The following is a 15456-nucleotide window of genomic DNA, read 5'->3' on the forward strand; positions in this document are numbered from 1 at the left end:
GTGTGAGGGTAAGAGGTGATGCCCTTTTGGTGGTTAAACAAGGGGTATGAAAAAGTACTAAAATCCAAAGGTAGAAAATATGTGTTTTTTAATGAAAATTTTTCTTGCGGGCTTTGAAGCTTGGAGTTTGAGACAATTTAACAAATGTCAAATGAAGAGGCACATACAGCAACACAAGATACGATTGAGCAATTGTATGCGTGATAATGGTTGATTCTTCTCTTTATTTTGAAAGGAAAGTTTTGAAAGAGGAGGAATACTTTCTACGAACAGATATGCGAAAAGCAAAGATGGAGAAATCAAAGAAGTATGCCTTCTTTAATAATGCCAAAAGATATGTGCTTCATGGCGATCCTTTTATATGAGAGGGATTGATCTTATGATGAGAAGAGTGTTTTGATTGGAAAAAAATTAAAAGATTTTAGAGGAGAATCATAAATTTCCTGTGGTGGTCATTTTGCTTCAAAGATCACTTTGCATAAAATCTTGCAAGGGGGGTATGTGTGGCCAAGCAACTAGGTGATGTTCATCATTGGTGTACGTCATGTAATCAATGTCAAAGTATGACAAGTAGAGTGTTAGTATAAAAAATAAAAGGAATCATTTTGGCTTATGATTTTATTGAAAAATGATGCCATAGGGATTTTGTCTATAACAACTAGAATGTTGCATACTCGCTGTTGTTGATTGTCTATACAGATGGGCTGAAGCTAAATCTATGAAGCAAGTCACAAGTGAAGATGCGGCATAATTTATGTATAAAGATATTTGCTAAAAATTTGGTACGCCATTTGAGCTATTTTTTTATAAGGGTCCAAGACTCACAAGAGAGCTCGTGGATTATATATGTGACAAGCTTTGTGTAAGCCATATGACTCAAAACAATGTGAAAAGACTTTTTCACTTTGTTTTTGGCAGACAGACTTTACTTCCTATTGAAGTGGAGATACTAGTTTTAAAGGTTATGGAAGTTAAGGATAAAGTTCATGTTGCTTGAAAGAGAGGATTTTGTATCTACAATGGATACAATTAGATAGGTTGCTTGCTCTTGAGCATCATGAACAGGTTTTGAAGACTAGTCAAGTGCATAAGCTCAAACCTTCATCTTTATGTATATGTCCCTTGTCCCACTCTGTCTAAAAATAGAAGCACACACACCCCATGTTGTTGTCCGGGGGTACTCTTGCACAAAGTGATTATTTTGTCAAATGTATATGTCTACTTTAGTTGATTTTAAAGGGCTGAATATTGGCAATAAAACCTCCATATGTAAGATCTCATAAACTATGGAGTATGTGCACCACAACCTAACGGATTGTATGGTAATGGTCAATTATTGCATGGACTACAATGCCCTGCAAAAACATTGTATTAGTCCTTTTTTAATAGACAGCTTTTGTTTTGCTCCTCTCTCTCTCTCTCTCTCTCTCTCTCTCTCTCTCTCTCTCTCACACACACACACACACACACACACACAATCGTGGCTTCTCCATCTCTAAATTCACCAATACAAGTCGCTTTGACAGCACATCTCACGGGTTACCTTAATTCTTCGAGAGAGTGTCGTGTTTGAGGTGATACTTGTATTAAGTAAAACTCATGCAAAAACTAAGAGAGTTCAACTAAAGATTTAAAAAAATTTGCAAATTTTTGGTCCTCCTGACTTCTTTTGCCAATTTTGTCCTTGACTAGCCTCTCCCTGCATTCTCGTGCAATGGTCACCTTCTATTCTCACCGAATTTGATTTTGGTAACGTTCAAAACTTTTGTTTCAAAGATTTCAAAGTAGAAAAACAATTAAAACAACTTTGCATTCAAAGAACCAACCATTATAGTCTTGTAATTGTTGACATTGTTCACATTTCCCTCCTTATGTGAAAGTTTGATCCAATTTGTACTCTTGGGGCATGTCATGATGAAGTGCAAGTTCAAACATATTCCATATTTAACAATGTGCTTCCTTGCTTGTCCATTTCAACATTTACAGCTTGAATTCCTCTCTTAAGAGAGAGAGAGAGAGAGAGAGAGAGAGAGAGAGAGAGAGAGAGAGATTTGGACTCATACTAAAAAGACATATTTCAAAGCTCAAATATACTGTATTTAACAATGCGTTTCCTTGATAGTTCATTTCAACATTTACAGCTTGATACCTTGAAGATTTCCCCCCCTCTCTCACACACACACAAAGAAGAAAGAGGAAAGTTTTAACATCGTAGGAAACCATCCCGAGAGAGAGAGAGAGAGAGAGAGAGAGAGAGAGAGAGAGAGAGAGAGAGCATCTTTATTTTAACATTATAGTGTGAACTAGCTCAAGGCCACAAAACCCTCTTCTTGATGTTGAATGTTGGTACTCATGGTGTCAACCCTTACAACAATATATTGTCAATCCTACAATATGCAAACTAATCGTACCGATACCATGCCTCCAAACACATCATCTTGTTGGATGCAAGCATTTTGATAAATCTTAGGTGAGCTCTAACGTAGAGAGCACCAAAATTACGCAGACAAATAATGAAAAGCACTTGCAAGCAATACTAAAACTTTATATTAAGGGACACCGAGGCACCATTGGGCTAAAAGACCCAGTGAGCCATCTAGGAAATCCTTCAACATTTGTGCATCGAACGTCAAACTCACGCATGTTTATTCATGACTTTTAAGAAAATGGTATAGCAATGAAATGGCCACATTTGTCCAATTGTGGCTGCATTGAGTTTCCTTTAGTCCACACAAATCCTCATCTCATGCTCTTATAGGTACTGTGATGACCTTCAAAAAAATTTAAGAGGCCTACTTTTAAATCTAGCTTGTAACGACATGTACAAAACCGCACTTATTCACTGTCCCATAGGTGCATGAGATCCTCTAAATAGCTCAAGGAAACACTTGTCGGCTGTAAATAAGATGTTATACAAGGGAACCTGGTGACCCAAGAAACTTGTTTTCATAACCTCTATCATACACTAGAAAAACAACGGTTAGTCGCACTTGTGGGTCAACTTTTGTAGAGATTGGAACTAACCCAAGAGGATGATCTTATTCTGGGCCTCTGTCCTCAATATATCCGAATCGGAGACAAATAACAAAAAACAGACCATAGTTATCTCTTGGTCTTCCCGAACAGAATGTTCCTTATCCCAATTTCTCAATCACTGCATCGACCATCTCTTGTGTGGTACTATTTCCACCCATATCCTTAGTGCGATGGACACCCTCTTTGATCACAAGCATAACAGCCTGCTCCAATCTATCCGCAAACGCAGGGAACTGAAGATGTCGTAATAGCATAGATGAAGAGAGCAGGAGTGCGATCGGATTTGCTCTCTTCTGTTGAACAAGCTTCTCATTCCCGACATTCCCTGCTGAGGCTCCCTGTTCAAATATGGCATGCTCTGCTCCAACATTTCCTGCATCAAAACAATGGTAATAGGCCACAAATCCAGAAACTAATCAGACCCATTGCTATTACACGAACAGATCAAAAGGGATGAATTGCCTTACCTCCTGGCATTACACCTGTTCCACCCGCTATACCAGCTGCTGTGTTTGCCACAAGGTTGCCATACAAGTTTGGGGTCACCTGCAAGCCCAGTGAACATCTCATTGTTTAAACTCATAGATCACTTCTCATTGAATAACAAAGAGCATTAATGAAAATCCTATCAACTCATACATTCACCACTTCCTCTGAGCCCCATACTCTCTCTAAGAACAGTCAAAGGTGCTGCAGACGATCCCTTGCGCTTTGACAAAGACCCCAGAGAGAGAGAGAGAGAGAGAGGGGGGCGCAGGGGCGGGGTCGTGCGTGCTAGAATTATCGAGCTTCCTGCGGCTCTGCTTCCGCCAACCCCATCCCCCTCCTACATTCGCGGTGCGCACTGCCCCTGCTGTGGACGCTGCTGCTGTGACGTCCTGACAGATCTTGGAAGCTCCAAGAGCAAATCCTCCTTCCCCTCTCCCCTTGCTTGCAACTTCGCCGCCTCCCTCTATGTCCTCCGTCGTGTTCTTTGCTTTCTGCTGTTTTTCTTTCCTCAGAAGTTTTCTTCGGTTGCTGCATGTATGCTTGTTGACTCTGTCTGCAACTTCTTTGCTTGTTGACTCTGTCTGCGACTTCTTTGCTTCAAGGCTCGGATTTTGGGGCATTTTTCGTCTACTTGCTCCCAAAAAAAAAAAGGCCTACGATTGCTCGCTATGGATAAGTTATGTACTCCAAAGTGTTGTGGTGGTCTGAATATTCTTCATTTGTGTTCACATGTTACTACAAGGAAGGCCACCTTGTTTTGGTACCAGTAGATCAAAAAAAAAAAACCTGGACGCAAATGTTTGCGCTTTTGTGTTCTCGTGCGGTTTCTACACGAACTTTTGGCCATTGGCAACCTTCATACTGGGATGTAGTTTTTGGTAAATTTGAAGCCACGATACCTGGATGCCCCCTTCCTTCCAGTCTTGTAGCTGATTGGAAAATAGTCACAAATGAATTGTTGTGGCATGGTCGAGATGATGCGAGTGGCAATTCACTCATATCAGAGAGTTTGCATTCGAGTCGGGTTTTTGATCAGACCCTTGTTCAACAGTCTCCTAGATAGGCTTACTCTTCTAATGGTGTGGCTGAGAGGTATAACCGTACTTTATGTGAGAGAGTGCGTTGCATGTTGTCCATGGCTTTGAAAACTGCACTTCATGTATGCAATCGCTCTCCTAACAGTACGCTAAAAAATGACATTCCAGAGGAGGTTTGGTCTGGCAAACCTACCTCTTATGATCATTTGAGAGTGTTTGGCTGCGAGGCTTTTGTCCATGTTCGTAATGACTTGAGGACAAAGCTAGATGCCAAGTCCATCCAAGGACTCTTCCTAGGTTATGGGGAAGAGGGTGAAATGGGCTACAGGATATGGTTGCCTCAGTTTAAGAGGGTAGTACGCAACCGAGATGTAGTGTTCAATGAAGCTAAATTGCTGAAAAATGCTACATCTTCTGAAATTGACAAGAAATCGGTCAAATTTCAGCCTCTCTTGCCACCTATTGATGTTGAAAAAGAGCCTCAGGATGCATTACCGCAAGCTGAAATTGATAATCAACCGGTTAACCTTGAGCCAGAAGAGGTAGGACATGATTTAGATGCTCCAAATGAGGATGGACAGCCACCTGTCATGGCTGAAAATGATTTTCAGCAGCATGAGCATGCTAAAAATGAGTTGCCTCTTGATGTAGAACCCGTGCCTGCGAATGTAGATCATTGGGTACGCAGGTCAACTCGTGTCAGAAGGTTGATACAGCGCTTTGACCCCTCTTTGCATCATGTTATGTTGACAAAATGAGGGAGAGCCTCTTACATATAAAGAGGCAAAATCATGTGAGTTAAGCAGTAAGTGGGAGCTTGCGATGCAAGAGGAAATCAAATCTTTGCATGCAAACAATACTTGGGATCTTGTGCCATTGCCTAAAGGAAGAAAGGCTCTTCCTAACAAATGGGTTTACAAGGTCAACTGTGTTGATGGAAAGCCCAAGTATAAAGCAAGGTTAGTTGCCAAAGGGTATGCACAGAAAGAGGGGATTGACTTTCAAGAGATCTTTTCTCTTGTTGTAAAGCTTACAACATTGCGTGTCCTTTTTGCTCTCGCTGCAGTGCTTGCCTTAGAATTGAATCAAATGGATGTAAAAACAGCTTTTCTTCATGGTGACATTGATGAAGATATCTACATGAAGCAACCCGAGGGTTTTGTAGTTCCTGATAGAAAGGAACCTGTATGCAAACTAAGAAGGGCACTGTATGGTTTGAGGCAGTCATCACGTCAGTGGTACAAAAAGTTTGATACTTTTATGTTGTCTCAAGGCTTTAAACGCAGCCATTCAGACCATTGTTTGTATACAAAGAAGGATAATGATGGAAGTCCTATAATCCTTGTGCTATATGTAGATGATATGTTGATTGCTGGGAAGCATAAGTCTACCATTGATGCTCTTAAACGTCAGCTGAATTCAGCTTTTGTAATGAAGGATTTAGGTGATGCTGAGCACATCTTGGGCATGCGTATTAAAAGAGATAGAAAGCTGAAGTTGTTGTTTTTATCTCAAGAAAGGTACATTGCAAAAGTACTTGACAGGTTTAACATGGCTGAAGCTAAGTCACTTGGAGTACCTTTACCTCCACACACAAAACTTAGCAAAGCCGATTGCCCAAAGGATGACGTGGCAGTGAATGCTATTAAGGGAATCCCTTATGCGTCAGCTTGTGGTTCTCTTATGTATGCTATGGTTGCCACTCGTCCTGACATTGCCCATGCGATGGGAGTTGTTAGTAGATATATGTCCAATCCCGGAAAAGCACATTGGGAAGCTGTGAAATGCATTTTGAGATACTTGTCAGGTACACAATCTAGGTGTATATGCTATGGCAAAAGTGACCTGAAGTTGTAGGGCTATTGTGATGCAGATATGGCAAGTGACTTGGATACCAAGAAGTCCACTAGTGGCTATGTGTTTGCTATTGCTCGTGGTGCTGTCTCTTGGTGTTCACGACTACAGAAAATTGTGGCATTGAGTACTACTGAGGTTGAATATATTTCAGCCACTGAGGCTTCTAAAGAGGCTATATGGTTGGGCAGACTTGTCAAAGAGCTTGGTATGCCTGCTACTAGTACTCCTCTCTCGGGATGTGATAGCAAGAGTGCTGTCTATTTGGCCAAGAATGCCATGTTTCATGCACGGACAAAGCACATTGATGTGCGATACCACTTCATACGACAGGTATTGGAGGATGGTCTAGTCACCTTGACTAAGATTCACCCACAAGATAACCCTGCACATGTTCTCACCAAGAGTCTTGCTAAGGCTCAACATGAGCATTGCATACAGCTTGTGGGAGTTGGTTAACTTAAAGGCATCATTTATGCCTTTAAGTGGGAGGTTGTTGGGTTAAAGGCCTAAATAACCCCTTTTTGTACATTTTTATACTTTGTCCAGGTTCAATATCACATTTTTTAAAGGTCACTTATAATAAAAGTGGGAAAACCCAAAACTCACTTATTGAGTTTTCCCCAAAAACGTGAGCTCTCTCTCTCTCCCTCTTCGTTCTGCTAGTGCTTCCCTTCTACAGCACAGTGCCTCCGCTTCAAGCCTCAAGGCCTGCACATCTTCGCGTGCTCTATCACTTGCACACATCGCCGCGCGCTCATTACTGTTTTCAGCCCAAAAACAACAATTACAGCTCATTGTATTTACTGGTTTTTACCCTATTTTCACACCTAAACAGTCTCACAACTGTCCTCTAACAATGGGGCACTGTTCCCAATGCTTCTGGCATCCATACGGCTGCAAAACAGTCCAAAAACAACGCATAACCAACGCTGAAAATGCACCTGTAAGGTGAGATTATCACCCTCACCGGTGCCTGCTTTTGTAGTAGTTAGCTACTCCTGTTCCTACTCAAAGAGGCACTGCACGTAGGGGGGAGAGAGAGCAATGTAGAGTGTGCAGGACATCACACTTCTTGCACTAGACTGTACATGAGAGGGAAAGCTTGCACACAATAGCTCTTAACCTGTGAGACAGGTTCTCAATGAAGCATCCCCCCCGCATAAATCAAGCGTCCCCCTCTTTTGCGCTTGACCTGTAATGCATCTATGAACAAATAGATACAAAAGGGGAAGAGTTCCATGGCTGCCAAAAGTTGCATATCGCTAAAAACGGTGCAAAACAACCCTGTAAACACACATCTGATGCCTTCCAATGTTGAAAATGAGCTACTTGGTCCTAGGTAAAGTTATGGGAAGCTCAAAAATGCAGAGAAATGGCTAAAAATCAGAGTTATCAACCTCCAAAACTGCTTCAAAAAGTCAGTTACGAGTTCTGTTCTCCTAAACTTGGTAAATTGGCCAAAAAGTGCCACTTGGCATTCATGCATGCAATTTCTCCGCATTGGGCTTCCCGCTTAAAAATCTCTCAACTGGTTGCTTAATTGACTTTACAGCAAAGTAATAAAATGTTCCCCTTGTCATTCTGAAGCTAATGACGCGAACAGATTTCATGGCCCAAAATAGTAGTTCCCTAAATTTTAGGAGATGCTTCCATTGAACCCTCACTAGTCATCTGACCATCTTTCACCATTGGGACCACGTCAAAAAATGCAATGTAGCCGAGTTCTCGGGTGATTCTCTCTTGGTGATCCCACCTTGACATTGTGCCTCTATTGAGTTAGTTTCGTAGTATCCACCGATTTATAAAGTGCGACGAGGGAACCTGGATGACTTTGAACTGAGCCTAGGCACCCTTTTACTACTTGAATTCCAGTGCCAACCAACTTCTTGTCCGTGGGAAAAAGCAACTCTGTTAGAAGCAGGTACTCCAAAAGCAAGTTTGCTAAAAACTTGGTGCCTCAAAAGTCAGTTCACACTGTCTCATCGAGGAGCTAGCTGGTTTTACCTAGCCTCGCCTACTTCGCCTTGCACAGTGCAACCTACTGGTCTGGTCCAGTTTCACCTAGACAGCTTAGTCTAGGTGACCTAGTCCCTCGCCCTGCTCGTCTGGTCCTCTCTTGCCCTAGTCCAACCAGCTCTCGTCCTGGTCTAGTCCTTCCTCGTCCTTGGTCCGACCAGGTGGTCTAGTCACTCACCCTGGTCTAGTAGAGTCTAGACCGGTGTTCAGCCAATTCAATGTCTTCTTGTCCAAAGCTTGGTTGGGTTTGTGGTTACTGCATGACACATACAAGGCGGTCATTAGAGCGTCAAAGCGCATTACTGGGTCTCTGAAGTCCTACCACTAAAGGCGTCAACCCTTGGTACCTAGTAGAAGTCCACCAACCTCATCACCCATACCTCCACATACGGCATCATTCATTCCTCCGTCCGGTTCTACATTTTCCAGGTCACCTTTCTCAATAAAGCTCTCTCCCATTTTGTTATAGCAATCTATTGAGCAACAAGCTCCTGAGCAAGAGGCCATGGAGGAGTTGACCAGTGTTTTGGCAAAGATAAACATCAAGTTTCCTACTTTCAAGGGACTCTCCTCAGAAGATGCAGACGACCATGCAAGGAGGTTTGTATCTCTCTGTAGAGGTCGTGGTCTTAATAGAGAAGATGCTTATTTGGTGCTCTTTCCATCTACCTTGGATGGCTTAGCAGACAAGTGGTACAGTCGGTTTGCAGAGAACCACTTTGCAACTTGGGCCACTTTAGGACAACAGTTTTGTGAAGCTTTCAGACCGGGGGTCTTCCAAGAGAAGGTCCTGGATGAGTTGGCAAACCTGATGCTCCAACCAAATGAGACTTTTGCAGAGCTCATGACCAGAACAAAGTCTCTCGTGGCCAAGCTTCCTCAACAACCGGGTGAATTTATAGTTAAGAAGTGGGTGGAGAAGGCTCTTCCCAAACCTCCCAGCAAAAACTCCGAGAAAGTCTCCGACTTGACGCCACTTTGGAGGAGTTTATCGCGGCTGCTACTAGGATAGAGGGAGCTAGGAAGCTGTTCACCAACTCCCCTGAGGTAGAGACCCCCTTAGTGTTTTCGGAAAGTCCTTCTGATCCGTTAACTTCTTTACGCTGGGAACTGGAAGCCCTAAAGTACAGCGAGCTCTTCAAGAGGAGAGGTCCTTCTCTCTTAGACATGAGAAGCCTCCAAATCACGAGGCATTGGAACAGATCAAGCGCGAGCTAGAAGAGCTCAAGTCTCAGCAGGAGACTAAGGCTATGGTTTGGTGTAGCTCATGCCGCTCTCCAGGGCACCCTCCACATGAATGCCCCCTTCGGGTTTACTGCCACTTCTATGAAAAGTCTGGACATGAAGACAAGGACTGCTACTACCTCAAGGGATTGGGACAAATACAGCAAAGTCTTGGTCCTACTCTTCAACAAGGACCAGCACCTGCGTCCAACATGGTTTCTCCCTGTGGCCATCCATACTATATGCCACCTTTATTGACAGCCCCTCCTATGCAAGGTATGCAAAGTACTTTTCCGTCTCGAGCTTTTATCATACCCATGCTCCTTCATCACCTCAAAGCTCTATGCCTCCACCTCCAACTCCATGCACCAAGAGCAAGGATGTCACGTGACACATCCAACCCTATGTGTCCATGGACAAGCTACAGTATGACCAGGGTTCAGTTCAATCAAGTCAGTCTAGAATAGAAAGTGATCTGGCACTTTTGTGAGTCTGTTTGCAGACCGTGCATGTCCAGACACTTAGATTAGATCAGAGTTACCCGGAACGCAGAACGAGAACAGCGATGGGCCTCCATGCACAACAGGGGAACGGGAATGGGCCCGGAACAGGAACGGCGCGGAACGGGAAGCTAAAAAAACATCCAGATATTGTTTTTTTTAGCGTTATGTGTTTAAATACAAGTAGTACTAGAGTCCTTTGACTCTAATACCCACAAAAAACATGATTCGAAGACCATTCAACCTTATTATGACTTGATTGGGATGTGCAGCGCCCAGAGTACATAGCACATATACGACATTGAGCAAACACAATGCCCATACACAATGCTCTCAAATAATTGCAAGAGTAGTAGTCAGAGATAACAATTTGGAATTAATTATAGCTAACAAGCCTCAAGGGCCGCCAAGGTGCTACAAAAATTTTAAAAACCAAGGGGGGGCAAACCAATGACCACAATACCAAAAGACTGAAGGTGACAAATACCATAAAGATGCTAGTAGCTATAAATGGCAAAGAGGGCAAGGCTCAAGCAGCCATACAAAAAGGTAAGGATAAATGGCAAAGACTCAACACTCAAGAGCCACTAGCCTGAGAGGCCTCCCAATCTGTAGTAGCCGGCTGTAAATCATGCACATCCTCTCATTCCTCATCATCGAGCTCTAGGCCCGGCTCGATCTCACCCATGGATGAAGTACCTGGTGTTGGTGGATGTGCATCTCCACCTGCCTGAGGCCTCTTGCTCCATCTCCCACTGTGTAAAAGGATCTCTCTGTTTGTCTGTACTCTTGCAAAGCATTTTCAAATTTGCGCTGACGAAGACAAGATCATTAGCCTTCTCCACTCCAAGCCGATTCCTCTTCTTGGAAGCAATGTGGCTAAAGGTACTCCACAATTGCTCCAAGCATGAGGTACTAACTGACTGGCTGAGAATACGGATCGCCAATCTCTGAAGCTCAGGGCCATCATAGCCATAGTCCTCCCACCATAGCACTGAACCTATCTTCTTGCGATCAATCTGAGCATCTGGACTGTCAAATGACCCCCGCATCTCTCTGTACTGTCTCAACTGATCTCTGACAATGCGTCGCCCATCTCTCTCTAGAACCATCTTGTTTAAGATCTCTGTAAATTGGTTCATGACTTCCCTATCTGTCTCTTGCCCTACACCTTGAAACTCTAGATCCACCATGTACGCTGCCCCGTGTAAAGGAGAGGCATATGAATTCCACCTCGAGCTGCAAAGCGCATGGATCTCCTCATATGGCTCTGCGTTCGGCTCAAGTTGTGCAAGCTGCTCAATCATGCGGTCCATTGTCTCATAAATCTTGCCAATGCAAGGATCCATGCCATCCAGAACTTGAAGCAAATGAACCACCAGTTTTACCTGTGCGTCTAGACTCTTGAGCTCCTTCCAGAACTCAAGATCCTTTGCCTTATCCTTGCACAAAATCCCTGTAACTATCTTTACATAGGGAGAGGTGGTGAACTCATCACTGATGAAGACCTGTCGGACCGCATTTTGACATTCAGACAGACTACGCATAAGAAGAAAGTTGAATGCGAAGCGGGTGTCTGAATACTTTAGAAGCACTTTGCCGCCCGACCTCTTGAGATACTCACTCCGAACCAAATTGTGATTGTTGATGAAAGTAACAATCTTCACTGCATCAGCAATGACTGGAGCGATCCAGTCTAGCTTGCCGATGTCTTTTAGAAGATTGTTCAAGCAGTGTGCCATGCAAAAGCACACTGTCACATGCGGATAGTGACCCTCCATAATAGCTGTTGCTGCCCTGTTTGATGCCTCCCCATCTGTGACAAAGGCCACCACATGTTGCTCACCGATTGTTTCTATGGCCGTTGTCTACTCTGCAGAGAGGACACCGGCAGACTTGCCACTCTTGGTGGCATCATGAGAGTGCACAAAGTACATCTCTCCACTCGAGTATGCGACGAGACCATGGATAGATCTCTTCCTTGTATCGCTCCTCCTATCGGCAATGAGGGAAATGCCATGTTTTGCCCAAAGACACTGAATATTGAGGGTTGCTTGCTCCACGATAGCCTTCTCTCGATCGAGCAAAGTGGTTCGGAGAGCCTCTTAAGATGGCGGCACATAGCCGGTGCCATACTCTCCTATCCGTTGCACCATGACTTTCCAATACTCCGACCTATTTCGATCAAACATAGAAGAGGTTAGTATCAAAAAGGTGGAAACGACGATAACGGAAGAAATAAGGGAGAAGATTGATAAATCATAAAACAATGAACATACCTCGCCGTGACAAATGGAATATGGTCGTGATAGAAGAATCGGGCCACGGTCGCATCCACCTCTTCCTTCTTCTTTGGGTCCCAAGAGGTGGCAAGGGTCCTTTGGCGACGAATTGGACCTTGTGAAGATGCACCAACACCTACACCGGGTAGAGAGAAAGAAGGGAAAATGAGTCTTTGGATCAATACCTTTGCGTGCGGGCTTGGCTTTATGGTTGAATTACCGATCCTTTTCCTCGAGCTCCTTCCTCTTCTCGATGGTTACGTTGGTGCAAAATCTCACCTCATGTCCCGCCACTCCAAGAAAGTGTGTCCTCACTTTGTCATGCCCCCCTTTCCACGTGTAAGAGCATAGCTTGCATGCCCATGCACGAGAATCTCCCGCCGTCGACAAGGTGCCCTCGGAGGTCACTTCATCCCACCACGACCATTCCTTCGCCTTTTGAGTGTTGCCCGCATGAACGGAGGGGGTTGTACGAGAAGAAGAGGCCATGGAATTATCCGAGAGAGAGAGAGAGAGAGAGAGAGAGAGAGAGAGAGAGAGAGAGAGAGAGAGAGAGAGAGAGAGAGAGAGGCTTGAGCCTTGAGCAATGAGAAGTTGAAACTTGAGATAGAGAGCTTGAGAGAGGCTTCACCTCTTGAAAGTTGAGACCGAGAGGAGAGCTTGAAAGTTGAGCCTTGAGCCTTGAGGGTTAGCCAAAGAGAGAGAGAGAGAGAGAGAGAGAGAGAGAGAGAGAGAGAGAGAGAGAGATGGAGAGCTTGAGGCTTGAGCCTTCAACCTTGAGCCTTGAGGGTTAGCCTAAGAGAGAGAGAGAGAGAGAGAGGTGGAGAGCTTGGCCTTCAACCTTGATGTATTTGTGAGGAATGGGGGTAGAAGCGGCTATTATATAAGCTATGGAGGTGGGCACTGTAAGTAGATGTTGCTGCCCCAAACAGTCAAAATTTTTAAAACTTAAAAAAACAGCCGTTTATAGCCATTGGCTGCCGTTCCGACCGTTCCCGATCGTTCCTGCCCTGCCGTTCCGGTCACAGGCTACCTGCTAGAACGTCCGTCCGTTCCCGAACGTTCCCTACACTCCTAGCCGACCTGAACACCGGAACGGCGTTCCAAGGCCTCTAGAATCCGTTCCCCAGTAACTCTGGATTAGATGCATATCCTCTGGTTCCACACAGCATGACCATCAGATTCCAGTCAGATCCCGTCAGTAGCATTTTTACAGTGCATAGACCTATTTTCCCTATTTTTGACATTTTTACTTATTATTTTTAAGTGACTTTTGTTGGAAAGTAGGTAGGGCAATTTTGCTAAGTTTGTATAAATAAAAACCTAGCGCTAGCACTTTCTAGTAGAAGAGGCAGCAAGAGCACAAGCTCAACAAGCAACTTCTCAGCAGAACCCAAGAGGCCTAGCGTTTTTGCATCACTGTAGCAAAGCTAGCGTTTTCTGGACAAGAACCCGGATCAGCCAGCGTTTTTGCATCTGCATCAACCCGGCAACAGCAAGGAACAAATCAGCCCTAGCGTTAGCAGTTTCCCACCGCAGAACCACAGCGTTTTTGCATCAGCACAAAGATCAGCCCTAGCGTTTTTGGATCTGCCAGACAAGCCAGCATTTTTGCAGATCTTCGCGACGGAACCTCTTTAAGTACCAGCGTTTTCAGTTTTCAGCCTTTAGCACTCGCAGAAGAAGTTCCAAACCTCGCAGATCTCACCTTCCCACAGCAGTTCCTCGCCGCACGGTGGGATCCATCGAAGTTTGCAATTTCAGCCCAGAAAACACGGATTTCGTAGCTCGCTGCTGCTGTTGCGCTACCCACTCGCCATCGCAACCTCCCCCTGCCCCTCCCCCCCTGCCCTCGCGCGCCACCGCTGCCCATTCCCCCCTGCCCTCGCCGCCCGCACCTGCTGCGCGTACGCCAGCGCGCTGCCCAGCCTGCCCGCAGCCCTATGCCCGCCCTGCCCACCTGCTCGCCAGCTTTCCCCCACTCCCGCCTGCCGCCCCGTTTTTTGCCTCAGCCCCCCAGCCCCGCCTCTCAATCCTACCTCACGACGGCCATCCTGCTTGTCGGGCCTCGCCAGTACCAGTGACGGGTTCGGTCCTGCAAAAGCTTCGTTTTTCGACTACGTTTCTCCGCCCCTCCCCTACAGCAGCAGACACAAATGGAGGCTCCAGCTTCGCCACAGAGGGACTCTGATGAAGCCCCCTCGCCCGACCCCGAAGCCCCCTCGCCCGACCCCGCTGAGCCCACCATTCGACTTGCTCTCTCGCCTACAGAGCAAGCGAGCCTTGCCGCAGAGGTAGAGAGATTGCAGGCGACTTCGGTCATCTACAAGGTTCTCGGCACTCGACCTAGCAGAGGAGGGCTGCGAGACCTTCTCCAGGCCCGCCTTCTCTCAGAGGTGGGCAAGATCTTGGATGTCCAGACTCTCGGACGGGGGTACTACCAGATTGAGTTCGAGACTTCCGAGATGGCTTCCAAGGTCATTGCTATGAGTCCACTGGCCATCCGAGCATCACGCGCCCACTTTCGACAGTGGCGACATGGTTTTGACCCGACTTCGGATGTGCTAGTAGAGGAGGCAGACATCCCCATCTCAGTTTGCTTTCCGGGTTTACGGAGGGAGTACCTTCCACTTCTCTCCAGGATTGGCTCCACCATCGGGACAGTCCTGGAGACACCTCGTACGGCAGCATCAGTAGCTGCCAAGGCGGCTGGCATCCCTTCAGTTCGAGTTTTGGTCAGAGATACCCACACGCTCCCGAAGGTCATCCTTTTGCCTCGGGTGAGTGGGGGTTGGTTTCGACAGAGTGTGGAGTACTCAGGTCTCCCGAACCAGTGCTTCATTTGCAGACAGATGGGCCACCTAGCGAAGGCCTGTCCACGGAGGAGACCACGACCCGCACCCCAGCCTCAGCCCCAACCTACCAAGGCTGGGCCGCAGCCACAGCCAGCGACACAGAGCACAGATTCAGCGCCACCCTCCGAGCCTGGGGCTCCAGCGGAGGAGGGGTGGTAGC

At 45.7% G+C, this 15456-nt stretch overlaps 1 protein-coding gene across 1 annotated transcript in view; it reads right to left on the minus strand.

Moving 5' to 3' along the window:
- Window positions 1–2624: 2624 nt before the first annotated feature.
- LOC147422413 (isocitrate dehydrogenase [NAD] regulatory subunit 1, mitochondrial-like) overlaps window positions 2625–15456 on the minus strand; it is an 86002-nt gene continuing 73170 nt past the window's right edge. Inside the window, exons 3-4 of the mRNA XM_086503241.1 lie at window positions 3504–3582; window positions 2625–3409 (exon numbers count right to left, since the gene is read on the minus strand). Of these exons, the coding sequence (XP_086359367.1) occupies window positions 3135–3409; window positions 3504–3582 (354 nt within the window). The 3' untranslated portion in view covers window positions 2625–3134. The remainder of the gene's footprint in view (window positions 3410–3503; window positions 3583–15456) is intronic.

Source organism: Adiantum capillus-veneris, chromosome 27 (genome assembly GCF_014529385.1).
Source record: "Adiantum capillus-veneris isolate H3 chromosome 27, ASM1452938v2, whole genome shotgun sequence".
NCBI lineage: Eukaryota > Viridiplantae > Streptophyta > Polypodiopsida > Polypodiales > Pteridaceae > Adiantum > Adiantum capillus-veneris.